Source organism: Poecilia reticulata, chromosome 17, assembly GCF_904066995.2.
Source record: "Poecilia reticulata chromosome 17, P_reticulata-male-v2, whole genome shotgun sequence".
In the NCBI taxonomy this organism is placed as follows: Eukaryota; Metazoa; Chordata; class Actinopteri; order Cyprinodontiformes; family Poeciliidae; genus Poecilia; species Poecilia reticulata.
Genome location: NC_088846.1, coordinates 12,578,134 through 12,596,283, shown reverse-complemented (window position 1 = coordinate 12,596,283; position 18,150 = coordinate 12,578,134). Strand labels below are relative to the sequence as shown.

The 18,150-nt window shown below is 38.9% G+C and overlaps 1 protein-coding gene across 1 annotated transcript; it reads right to left on the bottom strand.

Annotated features, from left to right (window-relative positions):
- Nucleotides 1-207: 207 nt before the first annotated feature.
- sirt6 (sirtuin 6) lies at nucleotides 208-17,999 on the bottom strand. Its single transcript, XM_081598453.1, has 8 exons — nucleotides 17,606-17,999; nucleotides 16,420-16,547; nucleotides 11,189-11,371; nucleotides 9,882-9,941; nucleotides 6,786-6,881; nucleotides 6,566-6,646; nucleotides 2,864-2,987; nucleotides 208-1,291 (listed from the first exon to the last, which is right to left on the bottom strand). Exons 1-8 carry the CDS (start codon nucleotides 17,786-17,788, stop codon nucleotides 974-976), a joined length of 1,173 nt encoding a protein of 390 aa, XP_081454579.1. The 5' UTR covers nucleotides 17,789-17,999; the 3' UTR covers nucleotides 208-973.
- Between the last annotated feature and the right edge of the window lie 151 nt (nucleotides 18,000-18,150).

Here is an 18,150-nt window from a genome sequence, read left to right as displayed (position 1 = left end):
ACAGACTCCTTGCTGCAGAGATAATTTAATAATTTACATTTCAATCGAAGATGGAAAAGTTGTCAATAAATTATCCCTGGAGCAGGAAGTAAGTCTGGAGAAGTTTGAATCCATTTTATTTTTTACCTGAAAAACAATTTCAGATGAGAGAGAGCGAGTTTCGTCTCTTGCTAAACTGACCGAGACGGTACACAAGAGATGAGGCGGTTTTTACGCAAAGTTTCTGATTTTTACTCCCTAAATGTTTTACAGGTATACAGCCCAGAGTGTAAAAACAACAATCAATCTTTAAAGTAACATCGTCTTCGAGAGTTCGACCTCCAAGACCTCGTTCCTAGAAACACACACAGCATGATTACGATTCAATCATGGTTCGAAAATCCGACATGACCTAAAATCCCCAACCCGCCTCGCCTCACCTCGCGCCCCCACTGCATGTTTGCACTGCAGCTACTAGTCAGCCAGACTTGAAGAAGCAGCTCACTTGATATTCCTTTTCATAATGTATCAAACCAAGGAGACTTAAAAGGCGAGATCTGCAGGGACAAGATCTGGAGCGCATGCTATAAATATTAATAAGGTGCAGCAAACTTACACACCTTATTAAAAACTTTATCTACAACGACATGCTCCAGATCTCGTCTCGTTGTGCTGTCCCGTTAAGACTTGTTCTCCCGGAGAAACGAGGCTCGGAGCTGGATGAAGTACAAAATATTCCCCGAAACGTTTTACATCAGCGTGTGTGCTTTCAGCGGTGTTCCTATTAGGAGAAACGCTTCCAAACAAGCATGAATTAGTGAGGCTTTATGAGAGCCCGAGTCAGATGGTGTCTGAAAGGTTTCATCGTTTTAAAAAAAAAATATGTTATTTCTGAAGTTGATCAAACTTTCAGCTCATGAGTAAGCCTCTGGACGGGTTTGTGTTTGTGGTTTTGATGAGTCCTGAGGAACAACAACAACAAAATATCCAGAGGTTATTCCTTTTCGTCTGTCTCCGCGGAAAAATCTGCTCGCTCTCGCTTTACTGAAATCGTCTCGTCTTTCACACCGGCGTCCTCCGTCGGCTGCGTTGCTTCCCTTTTCCTCTCCTCCTTGATTTTGTCCTTTTGCATTTTGTCCTTTGCAGAAACGCCGCGAGGAGGCTTGGCGTCAGCGGTGGTCTCGGGCGAGAAAGTGGAGCTCTCGCAGACGGTGGGTCCCTCCCACTTTGGGATGTCTAAACCCAGCAGCTCCATCAGCTGCTTCATGACATCGTCCACGTAACCGTTGATACGCAGGTGGGCGTGTTTGTCCTGCGAAACAGGCGACGACAAAAGAGACAATAAGGGATCGACCAAAAAACTTACAATGTGTTTTATTGCTGCAATTACAGCGTCAAGTCTTTTGGAGTATCTCTATCCTCTCTGAACATCTAAAGACTCAAGGTTTTACCAATTGGAAAGCGTCTGGACAGTAATGTTCCAAGTACATCTTAATTAAATTTAGGTTTAGACTGCTTTTGTGCATAAACATGATTTAACCTGAACCATTCCAGTGATAATGTTTATGGACATTGCTCATGCTGGAAGGTCTTCATGATGTTTGCTCGCCAAATCTTTCTCTGACAAAAGCCTTCACACAGCATCTGCATTTAATCTGAGATTAATGAACACACAATTAATTGATCTGTGGTTGAAAAACAAGAGGTTGGACATTATTTTACGTATCAGCATAAAAGTGCATACTTCCCCACTCTGTCACATGCAATAAATTAAATAGTGTCTTTCTGTTACAAAATGTTTAAGTGGTATCAAGGCACATAATCAGTGTCAGAAGTCAGGCATTTTCATCCGTAAGACTATCTGTGGATGAGTTCAATTAGTTACTTTAATCTGTTTCAAAGAATACAAAGTCAAGAAAAAGCCTTTGTCTAATTTTCCATTCCTGACAGAGATCCCTGTTTGAGTCTGATTGCAACGAACAGACCTGCAAATTATAATTACCCCTCAAATAATGGCCTCCACCGTAATCATTCACCTAATGAAATGTTTTCTGCCAGTGATTACAAATGAAAGCATGTGCAGTGTTGAGTGCGAGTAAACTGCAACGCAAATCACCAGAGAAGAAAAAAAAACAAAACAGCGAGGTGAGCCCAAAACAGGTTCCCCGTTTTCCCCATCAGACGCGCAGCGTCGGCTTCAGCGAAACAAGCAAATGAAAACATCTCCAAAAGCATTATCTCTTCATTAAAGCTGCAGTAGGCAACTTTTATTACATTCTGTGTTTAACCTGTCACTATGTCATGACAGTCTAGTATGAGACAATCAGTGAAAAAAGCAAAATCTGCATTCCAGATTTTTATTTTTATTTTTTTACAGTAATGCTCCACCTGTGAAAGTAAATCTGTTGGGCACTCAGACGACAATCCTGCATCCCCCACTGCCGTACAGGGCATGTGAAAAACAAAAACAAAAGAAACATGGCTGGAAAGCTCCAGCCAGGCAGATGGCTTGACTAATTAGCCGGCTGATAAGAGCCTTTTATTCTCCCTGTGTTAGTCTGGAAACAACAGAAACAGAAAAGCGACAAGAACTTAAACTCCACGGTGGATTGTAGCCAATGTTTATTCTTTTTTTTTGTTTGTTTTTGCATCAACATCAAAATTAATGTTTTAGATGGAACTATTATAATTTAATGTCTTCTATTTCAGCACGAGTAGAAACAATCGTGGCTTTTCTGTTGTAAATTAAAGCAATTATGTCCTATAAAACCATAATATTTCAAGTCACACCTTGAGATTCTACACTTGGAGGTCAGTTTCCTCCTCACAAACAATGAAATATTTCTGGACGCATGTCTCGATGTGGCGTGTGGATGAGACTCACATGTTTGGTTGGTTGCAAGTTGACTATAACCACTTTCCCTCCTTTGCGCTTTGTGAGGAGTGGGAGGTCCCCACTGGGTTTGATCTGCATGGACGTGCCCAGAGTCAGTGCCAGGTCTGCTCGTCTGCGTGCCAACACAAGGAGTTCAAAATCAGCCAAAATAAGCAGATGCGAATTTTTGACAATCTTCCGATTCGCTCGTTTCTCCTCAAGGGTAATTCCTGCATGTGGGCGTGCAGGAAAGTCGGTGTGGAAAACAGCCACACTTAGGAAATATCTGGTAAGGACCGGGAATCTGGATGCGTTTCAAGTTTACTTGCATGTCTGTAAGAAACTTTTGACGTCTCTACTGTAAACAAAAAGAAAACTCAGCAAATATTCAGGGATACAGGTTTACAAGTAGGTGAAAACAACTATTCTGTCTCCGTGGTTTATACCACAGCATGGATTTGCAGTCGATGAAAAGAAGCCTGAATAAAAATGTAGCTGGACTTCTTTTTCTGATTCTTCAAGATTTCTTTTTAGCTCTCATCCTCTTCCCAAACATATCTGCACTTCCAGCCGTCCAGCAGGGAGTTTCAGGCTTACGAGATGCTTGCTGGATCATTCACTCTCCTTGCGGCTGGGTTAAAAATATCTCATTTAGTAAATATATGCACCTCCTGTTTAGCTCACCTACATTTACCGCAGTCTAAAAGTGAATTATTAATCATTTTTCCTTTACAAACTGCAAATCATTATTTATTATTTATTTTTAATTAAAAACTAAATGCCTATGTTACGGTGTTTGTTGCTGACCTGGGTTTTTCTTCATGTTTTTAGCGGAACAAGAATACATTTTGATCATTTCTAGCTTCTGCCTTTGGATTTTCAAAAGTAATCAAGTAATCAAAGGTTAAGGGAACATTTCTTAAAATTTGCCCTCAAAGGCGATTTATTGTATCGCTAATTTTTCTAATTCCTGTGAATATTAGAGAGGCTGGTGGCATTACTAAAGTCATAATTGCAGCAGGGCAAATAATATGGTAGATTAAAGCAGATTAAACTTGTGGGAAATGTTTGTGACAAAATAGACGCTAGGAGGAAAAACAAACAAACAAACTTTCAGCTCATCAAAAAGAAACATTTGTACATGCCTGTTGTACTTTAAGCAAATGTTACTGAAAAACCTCAAGCAGGTCGTGAGCTCGATGGCCGACAAACAAATTTCTAAATCACAGTGATAAGTGCCTACTGCATGGATTTGTTTTCCCCAACAGTCATCATTAAGTAGTTATGCAGAAATTTAGAATCTCACTTAAAGGAGGGAAACCTGCTGCTATAAAGCAATCGCACGCTCCAAACCTGGGGATTTGGACTCCGAGATAATTCACCAAGAGTTTGGGGATGGATGCCTTCAAACAGAGTCATTTTAGGACGAATTACAGCACAGAGTGCAAGACGGACCTTGCCATCCAGCATCAGTGTCCGACCTCACAGATGTATTTCTGGAAGAATGTTGACCTATTCCCATGAACACCTTGTGGAAAGCTCTCCTAAAAGAGTGGAAATTGTTACAGCGACATTAGTAATCTCATGAATTAGGAATAGGGTCGGCCATGATCATTTGTGTTTATTTGAAGGCGGCCTATGAATTACTTTACACCAGTGGTCCCCAAACTATGGCCCGTGGGCCGGATCCGGCCCGCCTCCACATTTGGTCCGCCCCCCTGAACAATACCAGAGAGCATTCAAAATTTTTTTCATATATGGTATTTTCCGGACTATAAGCCGCTTATATGTGGATTTTTCTTCAACCACCAGGGGGCTCTTTAGCAGGAAGTGAATCATTTGAAGTCAAAATTGGAAATAAAAGAAGAAAGCGCCCATTAAAACGGAATTAGGTTTTAATAGGGAATTGAAATTTGAGAATGTTGTTGATCAGTTAAATAGCATTGAAGGGAAAAAGAAGATTTTTCGTTTGTTTTTTTTAAAATAATACTGGGATCATTATGAGAATTTGAGGTATAGATATTAAGATCCAGTAGATGGCAGTAGTGCAACAATAATGGATGCAAGCTGCCGTTAAAATCTAAAGAAGAAGAACAAGCAGCAGAAGAAGAAGCAGAAGAAGGCGCCCATTTTCATTTAGCACATGCTAGTAACAACACGAAGGATCAGCACTTTTACTGTTACCGTTCGGAAACTACCGTAATCAGTTCAGTTAAATCTAAACTTGGCAACTTTTTCTTTATCAACCATAATAAATGTGATATTCAATTGACCTGTTATGACTCAGATTTTGGGTGTCTGCCCCCCTCTGCTGCTGCTGCTGCATCGTTGTGGAAAACCTGGAGCGGCAGAGATATAAAAAACAACTTTGGGGTTGTGGCTTATAGTCCGGTGCGGCTCATAGTTCGGAAAATACGAACTATAATCCTTCCTGCATTTATTCTGTGAAGAACCCAGAGAGGGTTATTTGGTTATTATTTATTTCATTAATAGTGTTATTATTTATTTTCTGACTTTTGTTCTGCGAAGAACCCAGAGAGAGTTGTTTGATTGTGCTTTATGGAAAACAATAAAAGTTAAGGAAAAGTTATGTGGCCCTCACAGAAAAAGGTTTGGGGACCCCTGCTTTCACAGTATAATAAGTATTTTTGCAAGTAATGTATCAAAACTAACACAGTATTTGAATATATTTATGTCTGTACTATCAGCTTTTCATGATTTTTCTTTTTCTTTCATTGCCTCATTTAACATTGCAATGGTGTCATCCTGAAATCTGAGATAACGGTTATTTTTTTCTGTCTTCTTTTCATCCTAGTCAGAAATTCAGAGAGTAACTTCTTTAAAAAAAAAAAAAAAAAACAGTGAACAGATTGTTTTGGGAAAACATTTGGTGAGTGGATAAGACTTGAGAAACACACAAGCTAAACAACAGCTTGTGTTGCCACTGCAATCCTCTTCTCTATATCTCTGTGACTAAAATAAGGCTAATGCAGCTAATCCCTGGCAGGTTCTTACAAAACACCATGTTAGATGCAGCTCTGGTGCCATAACTTGCACTTACACTTAAAAATGACAAAGCAACTTACACAAAAGAAGGGACATTTCAGCTAGCGGGTCAAGTTTAAGTCTGATCACGCACACCCTACAAAATTTAGAAGCACTGCAGCTTCACATTAAATCAGCTTTGAATGATTTGCTGTTTCTACCTTTTCTTTTTTTTTTCTTCACTGCCACAAACAAACAATTAGAGTTCAAAGGTCGGTGCTCCCAAATCCCCTCTCTGCAATTTAAATGGTAATTATGAGTCTATTATGTGTCAGCAGATCAAGGCGACACAAGCGCATCCTTTTCTTCCCTCTTGCAGCTTTGTAAACACGCAGTAAAAGCTTTTGGGGCTGAAGGAATGAATGGAAATGCTCATCCGAGGACATTAAAGCCGACTGAGGTGAATACGTAAAGCCCGGAAAAAAAAAAAAAAAAAAAAGGTTTTCAAACAAGAGATTCAGGACGGCGACGGCGAATCAATCCCAACACTTTGTTTGACTTTTATTTTTTTTTCACAGTATGAGCACGGGTTTGAACTGGCGTTTGTAGCTCTCGCCGTCAGATGAAACGGGGATGTTGGAGGAAACGAGGCGAGAAAAGTGAAGGATCTGTGTGCTGCTCGGTGACAAAGACAGGTGATGAAACAACGATTTACGTTTCTCTCACCTGCTTGCATCATCTGCTCTGTTCAGGTCTCTGTCAGGCAGAGCATCCTCCCAATCCAGTATGGTGCTGATCAGCTTTCCTCTTCAGTGATAAAAAAGAAAAAGAAAAAAGAAGTGAATAAGCATACTAATAAATAAATCACAATGAGCTGTTTTTTTTTCTCCCTTCTCCCCCTTTTCAAATGCACGACCCTGTGTGTGTATGTGTGTGTGTGTTTCACCTGCAGGCCCTCAGCCCTCTGGACCGCACCACCTCGCAGTAACGTCCTGTCGGTTTCAGCCCCATCACACCGATCACCTTCTCCCTCACGTACTGCCTGGAAAACAGCAAATCCCAGAAGTTTAACACTTGAATGCATCCACCTCCATTTGCTCCACTTTCAGGAGGAAAAAAAAAAAAAAAAAAAAAGGTTGGTTCAGAGGCACCGCTGGAACCTCCACGTGCTCCTACTCCTGCTCTGAGCTTATCAATTCATGGGCTAAAAAGAACAATTTGGAGATGCTCTGGAAGGATTTGGGAGGTTTTAAAACATCGTGTAGCTGAAGCAAAATTGTTTAAATGTGCTCGACAGCATCGCTTTTTCCATGTCACGTCCCCAAGGCGACGTGCTGAGAGAGAACGCCACGAGAGGGGAAATGAAGCCGCTTTCTTTTTTCCTGGGAGCATCCGGAGACGATAACTTTGCATTAACCTTTTTTCCGAGTCGTTCTCTGAAAGCGAGCGAGTCGTCTCGCAGGAGATAATCAGCAAACATAAAGCTAATTTAAAACTAATTGTAACAGCGCCTTGTGTGTGTGCAGAGAATTAAACTTTAGCCGAGTTTGTTTTTCGCTCACGTTTCTCTTCTTCTTTTTCTTCTTCTCCTGCGGGCTCTACCCGTCAGCATCTCTGAGCTGCTACCTGTGTGGCATTTTGCTTGAATATTAATAAGCATGTTTTTCTTCCAAGGATTTGAAGAAACATTTGAGTTTAACCCAAACATAAAACCCGAGCAAGTCCTTGCAGTGCGACGCCAGAGAAGCTGCTGACACCAGCGATCCTGATGTGCAGGAACGCTCAGACACGAGCCGATGTCTGTGAATAGTAACCGAGCCCCTCGTCTGCATGTTTTATGGATGACGCTGCAGCCACACAGTTTCTGCTTGTATGCCGAGGAATTTCGACTAATAACTCATAAAACTGAGGAAAAGGCAGCAGCATAGTAAGAAAAAACAAAAACAAAACTAAACTGATTATTCTGAAAATGTTTCCACCACAAATTCCTGAGATGTTAGGAAAATGTCTGACATGCTTTGGCCAACATACCCCAGAGATGAAGGCGAATAACTCCTCTTTCAGCTCTGTGCTTACAGTTTTTTTTCGTAGCGGCTGGAGGTTTGGGGGGGGTTGGGGTGAGGCGCACCACCCCACACGATGTTTGTTCCACAGGGAGGGAGCCTATTTTCAGTTGCAGCCTCATGTTATCATGCAAACGGAGGCTTGAACACCTTTTATGCTTGTTTAGGGCTGAAATTATTAATCAGATTAATCGTCAACTAATTTAGCAACAGACTAATCGTGAACATTAAATGAAGACTCCAAAGGGCTCGTCTGTTGAAAGAACAACTCAGTTTAAACAAAACTGTGCAAAAAAATACATGCTTTTTTTCATTCAAGATAAAAAAAAGCAACTTCTTTGTCTGTAAATATGTTCCATCCAGAACTTTCCGGAAACAAAAAAATCTCCAATTAAAGATTATTAATTATTAATCCAATTACTAATCAGCTAATTTGAAAAATTCTCATATTTCCTTTCATTTTAGACAAGAGTTTATTTTCCTTATCTAACAATGGAATTCAACGACTTATCTGAATTTTGTTCATGCATTTCTAATACTTTATTTAAAAAAAGGCTTAAATGAAAAAGCTGCAGAATGTGTTTGTTTCCTGATTAATCGATTAATCATTGGAATAATCCACAGATTAATCGATAACTAAAATAATCATTCATTGCGGCCTTGTTAATTCTTTAAGAGCATTATAAAAGTATAAAAGACGTCTGAAGGAGCAGATACCAGATCAGCCACAATGCTAACACAAATTAAACACAACTTAAACTGGTCTTCTTCTGCGCTGGCGTGTGACTAGAGCACTTTCACCAAAGCTACCAAGATTTCCAAAAAAGCTTCAAATACAATTCTTCCTTTTTCAAAGTTTCGCATTATTTCTATCAGCACAAAGCGAGCACAGTGGGGTCTCCTTCCATGATCTGGAAACTAAATGAGCGGTTGCTCTTATTTAAGTAACGCTGTTTTGAAACTGAAATCAACAAGCACTCAACCTAATGAAGCGTCTCATATCAGCCGTTTGGGGTCGTGTTGTTCTGCTGCCAGTAACTCATCTGGCCTGTCAAATGGACTCCCACTGCCCCCGATGCCCAAACAATACATTTCTGGTTGTAGTGACCGAGATGCTGGAGCTCATAAAAAAAGATAACATTAAGATAAAAAAAAAAGACTCTTGGAAATTTGGGTTAAAAGTATCAGAAACCACAGATATCAGTCTTGCCATACTACTAATATGGCAGCTACATGTTTTGTTAATATTGTGCAGCCCTAAGTGTAACAATTCATATAGTATTATTGCACTTCGATACACAGAAGGAATAACTGCAGCTTTTCGGCTATGAATTAAAAAAATGTGATCATGTCATGATTTTCTCCATATTTTATTTAAAATGTCTGAATAAACACCATGATACTGTCAAAATGCTCAAAGTTCAAACTGTGAGAATCTCCTGTTATGTGTTGTTGCGAACTTCCAAAAACGCATAACAAGCTTCATAAAGGTCACTGACAGAAGGTTTTAGGCAACTACTCAAATCCTGGATGTAAAGCCAAACCTTATTAAATACATACACTTAATATGACCAAATAACTGGTAGAGAATAACAGTGAATAAATTAACAAGAACAATTAGACGAATCATTAATTTTTAACAGGCCTTATTGCTTCATTAAGGCATTTGTGGGTTTGGAAAAAAAGAGTAATTACACCTTCATTCCCCAAACAGAGAACAAAAGCATTCTGTGGATTTATAAAAAAATAAAATAAATAATCAAGAAGTAACGATTAAAACAAAAGCAAATAGTGAACAAATATTGAAATTTAAGACCTAGGAAAATCTGTGTGTTTCTAACAGTTTTAAAGGTTGAAATTGTTCTTATGATGCTATAAGGTTTCACAGAAAACCCGTTTTCCCTATCATATGCCTTAAAGTTAGTTTTATGATCAAATGGAGACTGCTTTGGTGTCTTGTACAGCGTTCGTACACGTACCTGCCACACTTCTCGCATTCCTCCACAAACATGTTTCCATGAAGCTCTGATAGTTTATCCCTGGAGGAATGAGGAGATAAGTTCACAACAGCAGGGAAAAAACACACACACACACACATTTACATAAAACCTAAAGCTAAAGTAAAAGTATGAATTTTTGAGAATAAACTTTTTCTTTGTCGTTTAATGAATCTTTAAACGTACACCTAGTGTTGTTTCACCTGCTACTTCTACGGTTTAATCCCAGACGGCTTATTCTGCCGGCCCATCGGCCGTTTTGGTGATTTCCTCCGAGAACCTACTCCCTCACTGTCTGACCTCATTTTAAAAAAACCTGATTGAGGGTGGAGGAAGAGCTCTATGTAAATGGTTTCCAGGAAAAGCAAGTCCTCCAATATGCGGAAAGGCTGGATGTACGGACAGAATGAAAAATTGGACTCTCAGCCCTGGGCTCAGTCCAATATGACCGAGTAGCACTCGAGCAGACCACACACACACTTTCAGTGGCACCGAGAATTATTTGATTTCAAATTAACTGAGCTGTGATGCTGGTACAGCTGTTATTACAAAGCAGCAGCAGTCTCTAATTTTAAAACAATGAGTCGAAGCCAAACACGTCCATTTATCAGTTTATTCATGACATTCTCCACTAAAGCTACAAAACATTCAACAAAACGAAAGCAGTAAAATTACAAACATGCAAGAGACATTCTGGGCCCAAATCACCGATATTTTCAGCCTCTGCTAAAACTACTAAAAGGTTTGAAGATTTATTTATTAATTTTTTTCCTGGCACTGGTACGTCTCTCTCTTGCTTCAAAAGCTTTCGGATGGGGATGAAAACTCATAGCTGCCCAATTAAAAACAACAACAACAACAAATAGCATCCTCTTCATTTTCAAGTGTTCAGTTGTGATTTTGGATCAGAGCCGTGTTATCCTGGATCCAAACCTTTCCATCTTGTTTTGTGTGGTCAGTGTTACCAGAGCTTCCTCTTTTCTTGTACGTGGCCTAATTTTGTTACTCAAGACACAAACTGATGTACTTTTAGTCTCGAAAAGCTCGTTTCGGACGCCCAGAGTCCATGCGACGTTATCCAAGCGAGATTTTATTTTTCTCTTGAAGATTGGCATCCTCCTAAAACCGAACTCTAGCAAATAACACCAAACTGAGACAAGGAGGAAAGTCTTAGCACTGTCAATCGTGCTCAACTTGCACACATTGCGAGTCTGCTGCAGCATCCTGCCGTTTTTACACCTAAAACAAACAAACTGCACCGAGAAAGAATCGAAGCAGAACGTCATTACCTGGGGAAGCCTGAGCGAACATGCAGCCCGTCGACATTCTGGCTGATGAGGTATTTCAGGTATCCTGCCCGTTGCAGTCCCAGGAGGGCCATGTGAGTCAAACTGGGGCGGGCATCTTCAAATGTGGTATCGAAGTGAGGTGACTCGCCCTTTTCTTCCATAGTCCACACACCCTTGGGACCTCTGAAGGAGAAGAAACGAGTCTGATGTTGGTCTGGTTGAAAAGGTGGTGACGACGTAGCAGGTGAAGGAGGAAAAAAAATAAATAAAAAAATGCCTACAATGCTTTGAAGTTTTAAATTAAGCATAACCAGCTTAAAGGCAACAACGTTGTGTGTAGGGAAGGACTGTCAGCCAACAGCAGGAGCTCATAAATGAGTAAAAAAAAACAAAAAAAAAAACACAGCAATAAATCAAGACATGTTCAATGTGGCTATTTTTGGAGTCATAGCCAGGAAAGCTGAACCTAAGCTAGCAAGAGTCAAGACTTGCATTTTTGGTTATAATGTTGGATATAAAGTCATTTCACTCCATCTTTTGGAAATATAAGCATATCAGAGATCAGAAAATTGACCATGTGGTGAATTTATTAAACATAAAAAAAATTGCGATTGAAAGAAAAAAAAACATTTAACAAACAGTTGGAAGTAACTTGTATTAAACTACAGTGCAGCCCGACAGGATCTTTGTCTGGGCTCAGTTTCAGGCGTCTGGCTGCGCTAATGAATGCAGTGTTTGTTGCCATCGCTGCAGTCATCCGACGTCCTGATAGTTGCCAAGTTACTTTGAGAACAAACTTATCTCCCTGCATCAGAGACGGGAACACGTCCTGCTGCAAGACTCATCTCTCGCTCTCATCGTCCAGCGGCCTCATCTTTCATCTGCGCCGCTGTTTACCGCTTGCTCAGCAGAGACGAGCTCAAAGGCTCATCAGCGCCGACGCGTTAAAGTGTACGTCACATATCGTGTACCTCATGTATCACCGTTAGAAAATAAAAAAAATTGGTAGCAGGACAAAGAGGCATGTTAATTTATCTACATACTCCAGGGATTGTTTTCAAGATACCGACGCGAGGGAATGAAGCTTTTCTATTTGTGTGTTTTTATAAACACGACACATGCATTTGCTTATTTTGAATCTGTGCTTCAGTAGTGTACTCCCCCCAGCCCCTCCAGGCGCCCTGAGGGTCAAGTCTGGGCATAAAAATCTAAAATTCGTCCTAAAGCATGAGTATGCAAAATGTATTCAGACAGGAAAAATATGCACAATTGCTTTAATTTTTAACCCATCATGAGTAAGATAAAAAAAAAGTATCTAATTTGGAAGGATATAAATACAGGTCAATGCAAACTCACAGGTATAACAGAATATTACCATTTGCTATCTTTTATATAACATAAGTTAGTTTAGAAACACAGAGCTGTGCTTAAAATCACTATCTTGCTTAGGAATGAATCAAATACAGATTCAAATTACCTTTACTAAGCAAATCTTGTGATTTGTGAAGACATGGACCAAAAAAAGAACAGATGCAAAGACGCAATTTTTTTAAGCAAACCTTTCATGCCATCCTTGTTCAGTCTTTTTTTTATTATTATATCATTAACATCCTCCCTCCGGCATGTTAGATCAAAGATGTTTTTTCTGAGAAATGCTCAGTCTGTTTCACAGATCAGCCTGAGGATTACACAGAAAAGAAATGATGCCATAATATGAAGTTCAAAGTCTTGTATTTGAACTTCATTAGTTCCAATAATTGCAGACTCCAATATGGTGGGAATCAGCTTTATAAATGTCTCCAGAGTGATGGGAAATTACAGCAGATCCTCTAAAAATCATTGTTCTTTCTCACTAGAGTGCGGCAGATCTGTATATTCAGACTTACTGCGAATCAATGCACACCAAAGGAAAAAACAAACAAACATATTTATAAGAAATAAATCAAGCTCTTTTACCAAACTTTTTTCTTTATATTTATAAATATAAATTTATTTATATTTTTTCCACAGGTTTTTGTAAATAGTAAACTGTAATGGTTTGTGTTGTTGAGAACTTTATCATAGGCTGAACTGAACAAAAATTCGCACTGGGTAAAGTACAGATCATTTTACAAATCTCTTATTTTTCTGCTATAATTTTGAATTCATACTCGCACTGCTCAACTATGAACCCTTTTTCAGCGAACAGAGTCAGCACCCCTGTCTTGTGGTTTATAGATGGGGGAGTTATGTAGGGCACTGAAACAACAACGCAAATCTTTATGTAACTGAGAAGCTGAACTCATGTCCTTTTATCCTCACCAGCCTGACAAGTGGCATATCAGGCAAACACTGCCCTCTTGTGTTCAAACGAAGATGCTACAAAAAGAACATGGAAAACTAAATTGAGGTGGATATTATATGTAGAAATAATTATAGAAAAAATAAAATAACCCAATTCACTGAAGGTTAAGCTCTTGCCTGGAATCACAATGTCAGATTATCTGCTCTAATATATAATCCATAAGAGAAGGGCTGTTTAAAATAATAATAATAAAAAAATGTTATGGTTTGGAGAATAGGAATAATAATTCACACAATAATTCATTTGAGTGTCCAGTTTCTGGCTTTGAACTGTTATTCCTGTTTGCTTTTGTTTGTTTTATAGTTTTGACTTTTCATATAGTTTAAAAATTAACAAACTAGATTGGTTGGGAAAAAAACACTATTATTTTTTTCATATAGCTGCAATTTAGCAAAAAAATAAATCTTCTCTAGATATTATAAAAAACAAAGAGGCCAAAATCATTTCTAGTACAATACAATTCAAGTCAATACATTTAATTTCTATTTATTTCCAGTCATATAGTTAGATTCAGATCACTTCACACAAGAGGTGTGCCAATCAATCGGCCAACGATCATAGTAGGCCGATTTCTGTGAAAAAGTGTATGATCGGTGATTGCCGATCACGGTCTCTTGTTGCCGATCACACAAACTGATCACCTGCATCTCATTTCGCAGCCTGCCTGTGCAGCTGGTGTCCTCTTTCCTTCACACAGCACAAACGCGCAGCAACAAATCCTAAGCGATGTGGAACTATAAAGCACTGAGTGACTGGGAAGTTTGCGTGTTGCGGCGAAAAATTTAAGCACGTGGGGTGAAGCACATCAAAATGCATCAACACGGCGAATCTAATATGGCATAAAAATAATGCCATACTTGACGGAGTTTGGCTACATCGAGGCTCACTGCAGTAAAAAAAATAGCAGGTAAAGCAGCGCACAGCTACAAACACTCACCCAGATTAGCATGACGGTCAGAAAGCTAAACAAATAACCCGCAAAATTATTTAAGTCTTCGAGCTGCGAAGTAAGATGCTGGTTCTGCTCTCGCTGTTGAATCGCTGCTATGTGCTACAGGTAGTAATATTTCACAGACGGAGCGCCGCTTCTGCTCCACCTGGTAGTGACTCTCACACCGAACCTCTGTTTAAAGCTGCAGCATCTAACTTAAAAAAATACATTTTACATATTAAAACTTTCGCTGTCCTAACATGAGACAGATAATCTCTGAAAAAATAATCGATCTCCTCCCTGCTCTGCATAATTATTCTGCTCAGTCAGAAACAGCCAATCAGAACTAATCAGCTAGCCGCTATGCTATCAGGAAGTTTTTATTCAGTAACTCAGGATTGTTTATTGTAATGGAACCTGTATTTGCCTTTGAATGTTAAGTTTTATACTTGAATTGTTTGGCAATGTTGAGAGCTTTTATTTTGACTTTTTGCATTATTTAGCCTCTTCAGAGTCTTCATATGTTTTCAGTCTGTTACAGATAGTATTACTGATAGCAGTACAATTTGCACAATGCCTGTTTTTTTGTTGGAAAAAATGATTAAAATCAAATTTTTGTCTAAATTAAGGTGAATTCATGGTTCCTTTTTCCACATAATGTAACCGGTAGTGCTTTTGATTAAAAAATTAATAATTATGTGATCAGTATCGGTGATCGGCCCTCATGGGTGATCGGAATCGGTATCAGCAGGAAAAACCTGATCGGCACATCTCTACTTCACACGTGGTCCAAATAGTCCTATTTATCATACAACGTTGTAACATTTTGTTGTTCACTTTCAGTGATGCTGATAAAAAAAAAGTTAAACGGTTATACAAGAACCTCTTTGTAGCTGTCCCTCATCCTGAGCGAGCAAAGCCTCTTTTTATTCTGTAACCAAACCAAATTGCTAATTTAGTAACAAATAAAGAAAAACAAAAACAGATCCAATAAAAACAATCATAGGACATTAACCACCCAGATATAAGAAATCCAGTTTAGAGCTAAAACAGGTACTAAAAAAAAATAATTCAGTATGGGGGAAAGAATGTGAGTCTTTATTCTATGAATAAATATCTAAAGGTTAAAAAAAGAAAAGTCTAGGTTGGTAAATGTGAAGAGCAAATTCTCCTCTTTGCTTATTGGTTTCCTATCCAACTGTTTGTTTCTCTCCATCTAGGCAAACAGTCTCAAAATAGCAGCTTATTATTGAAGCAGCTTCCCTGTTGATGTGACAATTACAGTAATGATCAATTTTATTTTGCTTCCCCAGATTATCTTCAGGGGAGATTTCCACAAACAGCACAGATTAGTCCGACATGTTGCGCACACGCACACACACACACACACACACACACACACACACACACACACACACACCTTTCCTCATAGCCACACAAAATGCATAAACAGAACACCAACATATTAACACTAACGTAACATTTCCGTTCACTATAGTTCCAAAAATGCAAGACATAAAACAAAATAAACACTTCATCTATTACACCAGGAAAAAAAAAACAACCTTTTGAGACAAGCAAAGATAATTTGCTGCACTGCATGGACCAGCTGACGTCGCCTCTAAAGGCCTGATTGTTATCAAATGAAAACTGTACTGGTGTTCTCCAATCAGACTTAATGACAGTCATCTTTAGCACTACAGTAAGGAATGTGAAAAAAAAATCCCAAAACACTCTTTAAGCACGTCTAAAGAGCCTTATTAGTTTCCTGTGCGACCTGTAATGACATCAAGTAGTGGGGAGCTACCAGAAGCTATCTTTTAACCACATTTTTCTACAATAATGAATCAGTAAGACATGAGTGTGACACCGTGTACACACCTTTCCAACCAAATTGATGTAGTAATTTACAACTGAATGTGACTGAGGGCACGGACTACAATGATTCTGTCTCACCTGAAGTCAGGGATGCCTGATGAGGTGCTGATTCCAGCTCCAGAGTGGACGACCAAGTACTCAGATTCTTTAATCAGCTGAGCTAGGCTCTCCACTTTGGCCTTCAGCTCCTCAGAACTGTCGAAACTCTGCCAATGAACACAAAACACAACGATCAACTACTGGGATAATCATATGGACATCAGTGATATTTGTTTGACTCATACAGGAAAAGGACGCAACATCTTGAGAGGTTATTTAGTATAATATTTCATGAAACAGATGAAAATATGTGCATATGCATAACCAAATATGATCAAAACAAAGAAAGCTTGACATTTTCACACATGACTTAGTCTATTTAAGGGAAACCAATGTTGTGCAATAGCAAATATTATTAACTAAGACTTTATTTATTTACTACCTTTAAAGACCTGTTGATGAGTAGATTATTAACATGACAAAAATTATTTAGTGAGAAGAATCATTCGGGACGTGGTCCTAGAGGAACAAACAATTGTTTTTAATCAACTGCCGGTACACTGACCGTTTCTGTTAAAGTTTACATAAACTACAGGACTTTTGACTTCCTGCAGTATACAACAGGACATGATGCTGAGGACCATTTCGCTTAGCCACTGTCCTTTACGCTGTATGGGGCTCCATGTTTATCTTACAACCCCAAACCTACAGCACTACTGTAAGAAAGGTGAAGAAAAGTCTCCAAAACTCGCAGATTGAGAACTGCAGCAAACACTGACATCTTGCTGCCATCCAGTCTCAAAAACAACCATTTAAACGTCAAGTGTTTGTTTGGGAGGCATGCCAGGCTTTTAAAGAGCTTTTAAGAGAAGTATCACATGTAAACATTGTGCTTAGAAATTAATGCTTCCAAAGATACAAAAATAACATTCACCTCCTCATGGCTGACTGTAAATACAAAAAAAAACTCTAATAAGTGATTATAGAGAAGCCATTACCTTGTAAATAATGAAGATATAATCATTCTGACATCAACAAATAAGTACAGACCAAAATATTTCGATGCAGGAAGATGGTTTATCGCTATAACAGTAGTTTGTGGTTTACTTTCACATAATACAACACAGTTCCTTCACAACTTTCTCATTTACAAAACAATATCGGCTAAGACGCTAACTAGCTATTCAAAAAGCCCGTTTTAAAGCTAAAAATATTCATTATTTACCTCAGGCAGTCCGCAGACACCTTTATCTGCGTACGGAGAGAGCCCAGCAGCATAATTCACTGACATAGCTGCAACTGTTGTCTTTATTATCTGTATTAGAAATAGTTCATTTATCCACAAGAATTTTTCTGTGAGCGGCTTTGTTTGGAACACGTCATCACTGAGCGACGACCTGTGCTGCATTAACGCTTACTTGGACATTTTTATTTTAATGATGAGCGTATTTATACGTGTTGTCTCAGAAAAACTGCAACCTACACATTTGGGAAGCACAGCCTGTACGTGATGTAAAGAAAATGTTAACACAAAGAATGGCATCTTCAAACGTCTCTCGTGTCTCCATTTATCCATTGGATAAATGCAGTGGATAGATTATCGTGCTGCGTTCACGATCCTTGCATAATAGGCTAAAGCGCAAACTGCTCTTTCCAATTTTGACAAACTAAATAAAATATAAATGTAGACTTCTTGAAAATCTTCATAACTCATGTTGTTTCACTGTATGAGGGAAAATACATATTTTTTCTGTATAGAAAATATTGTGC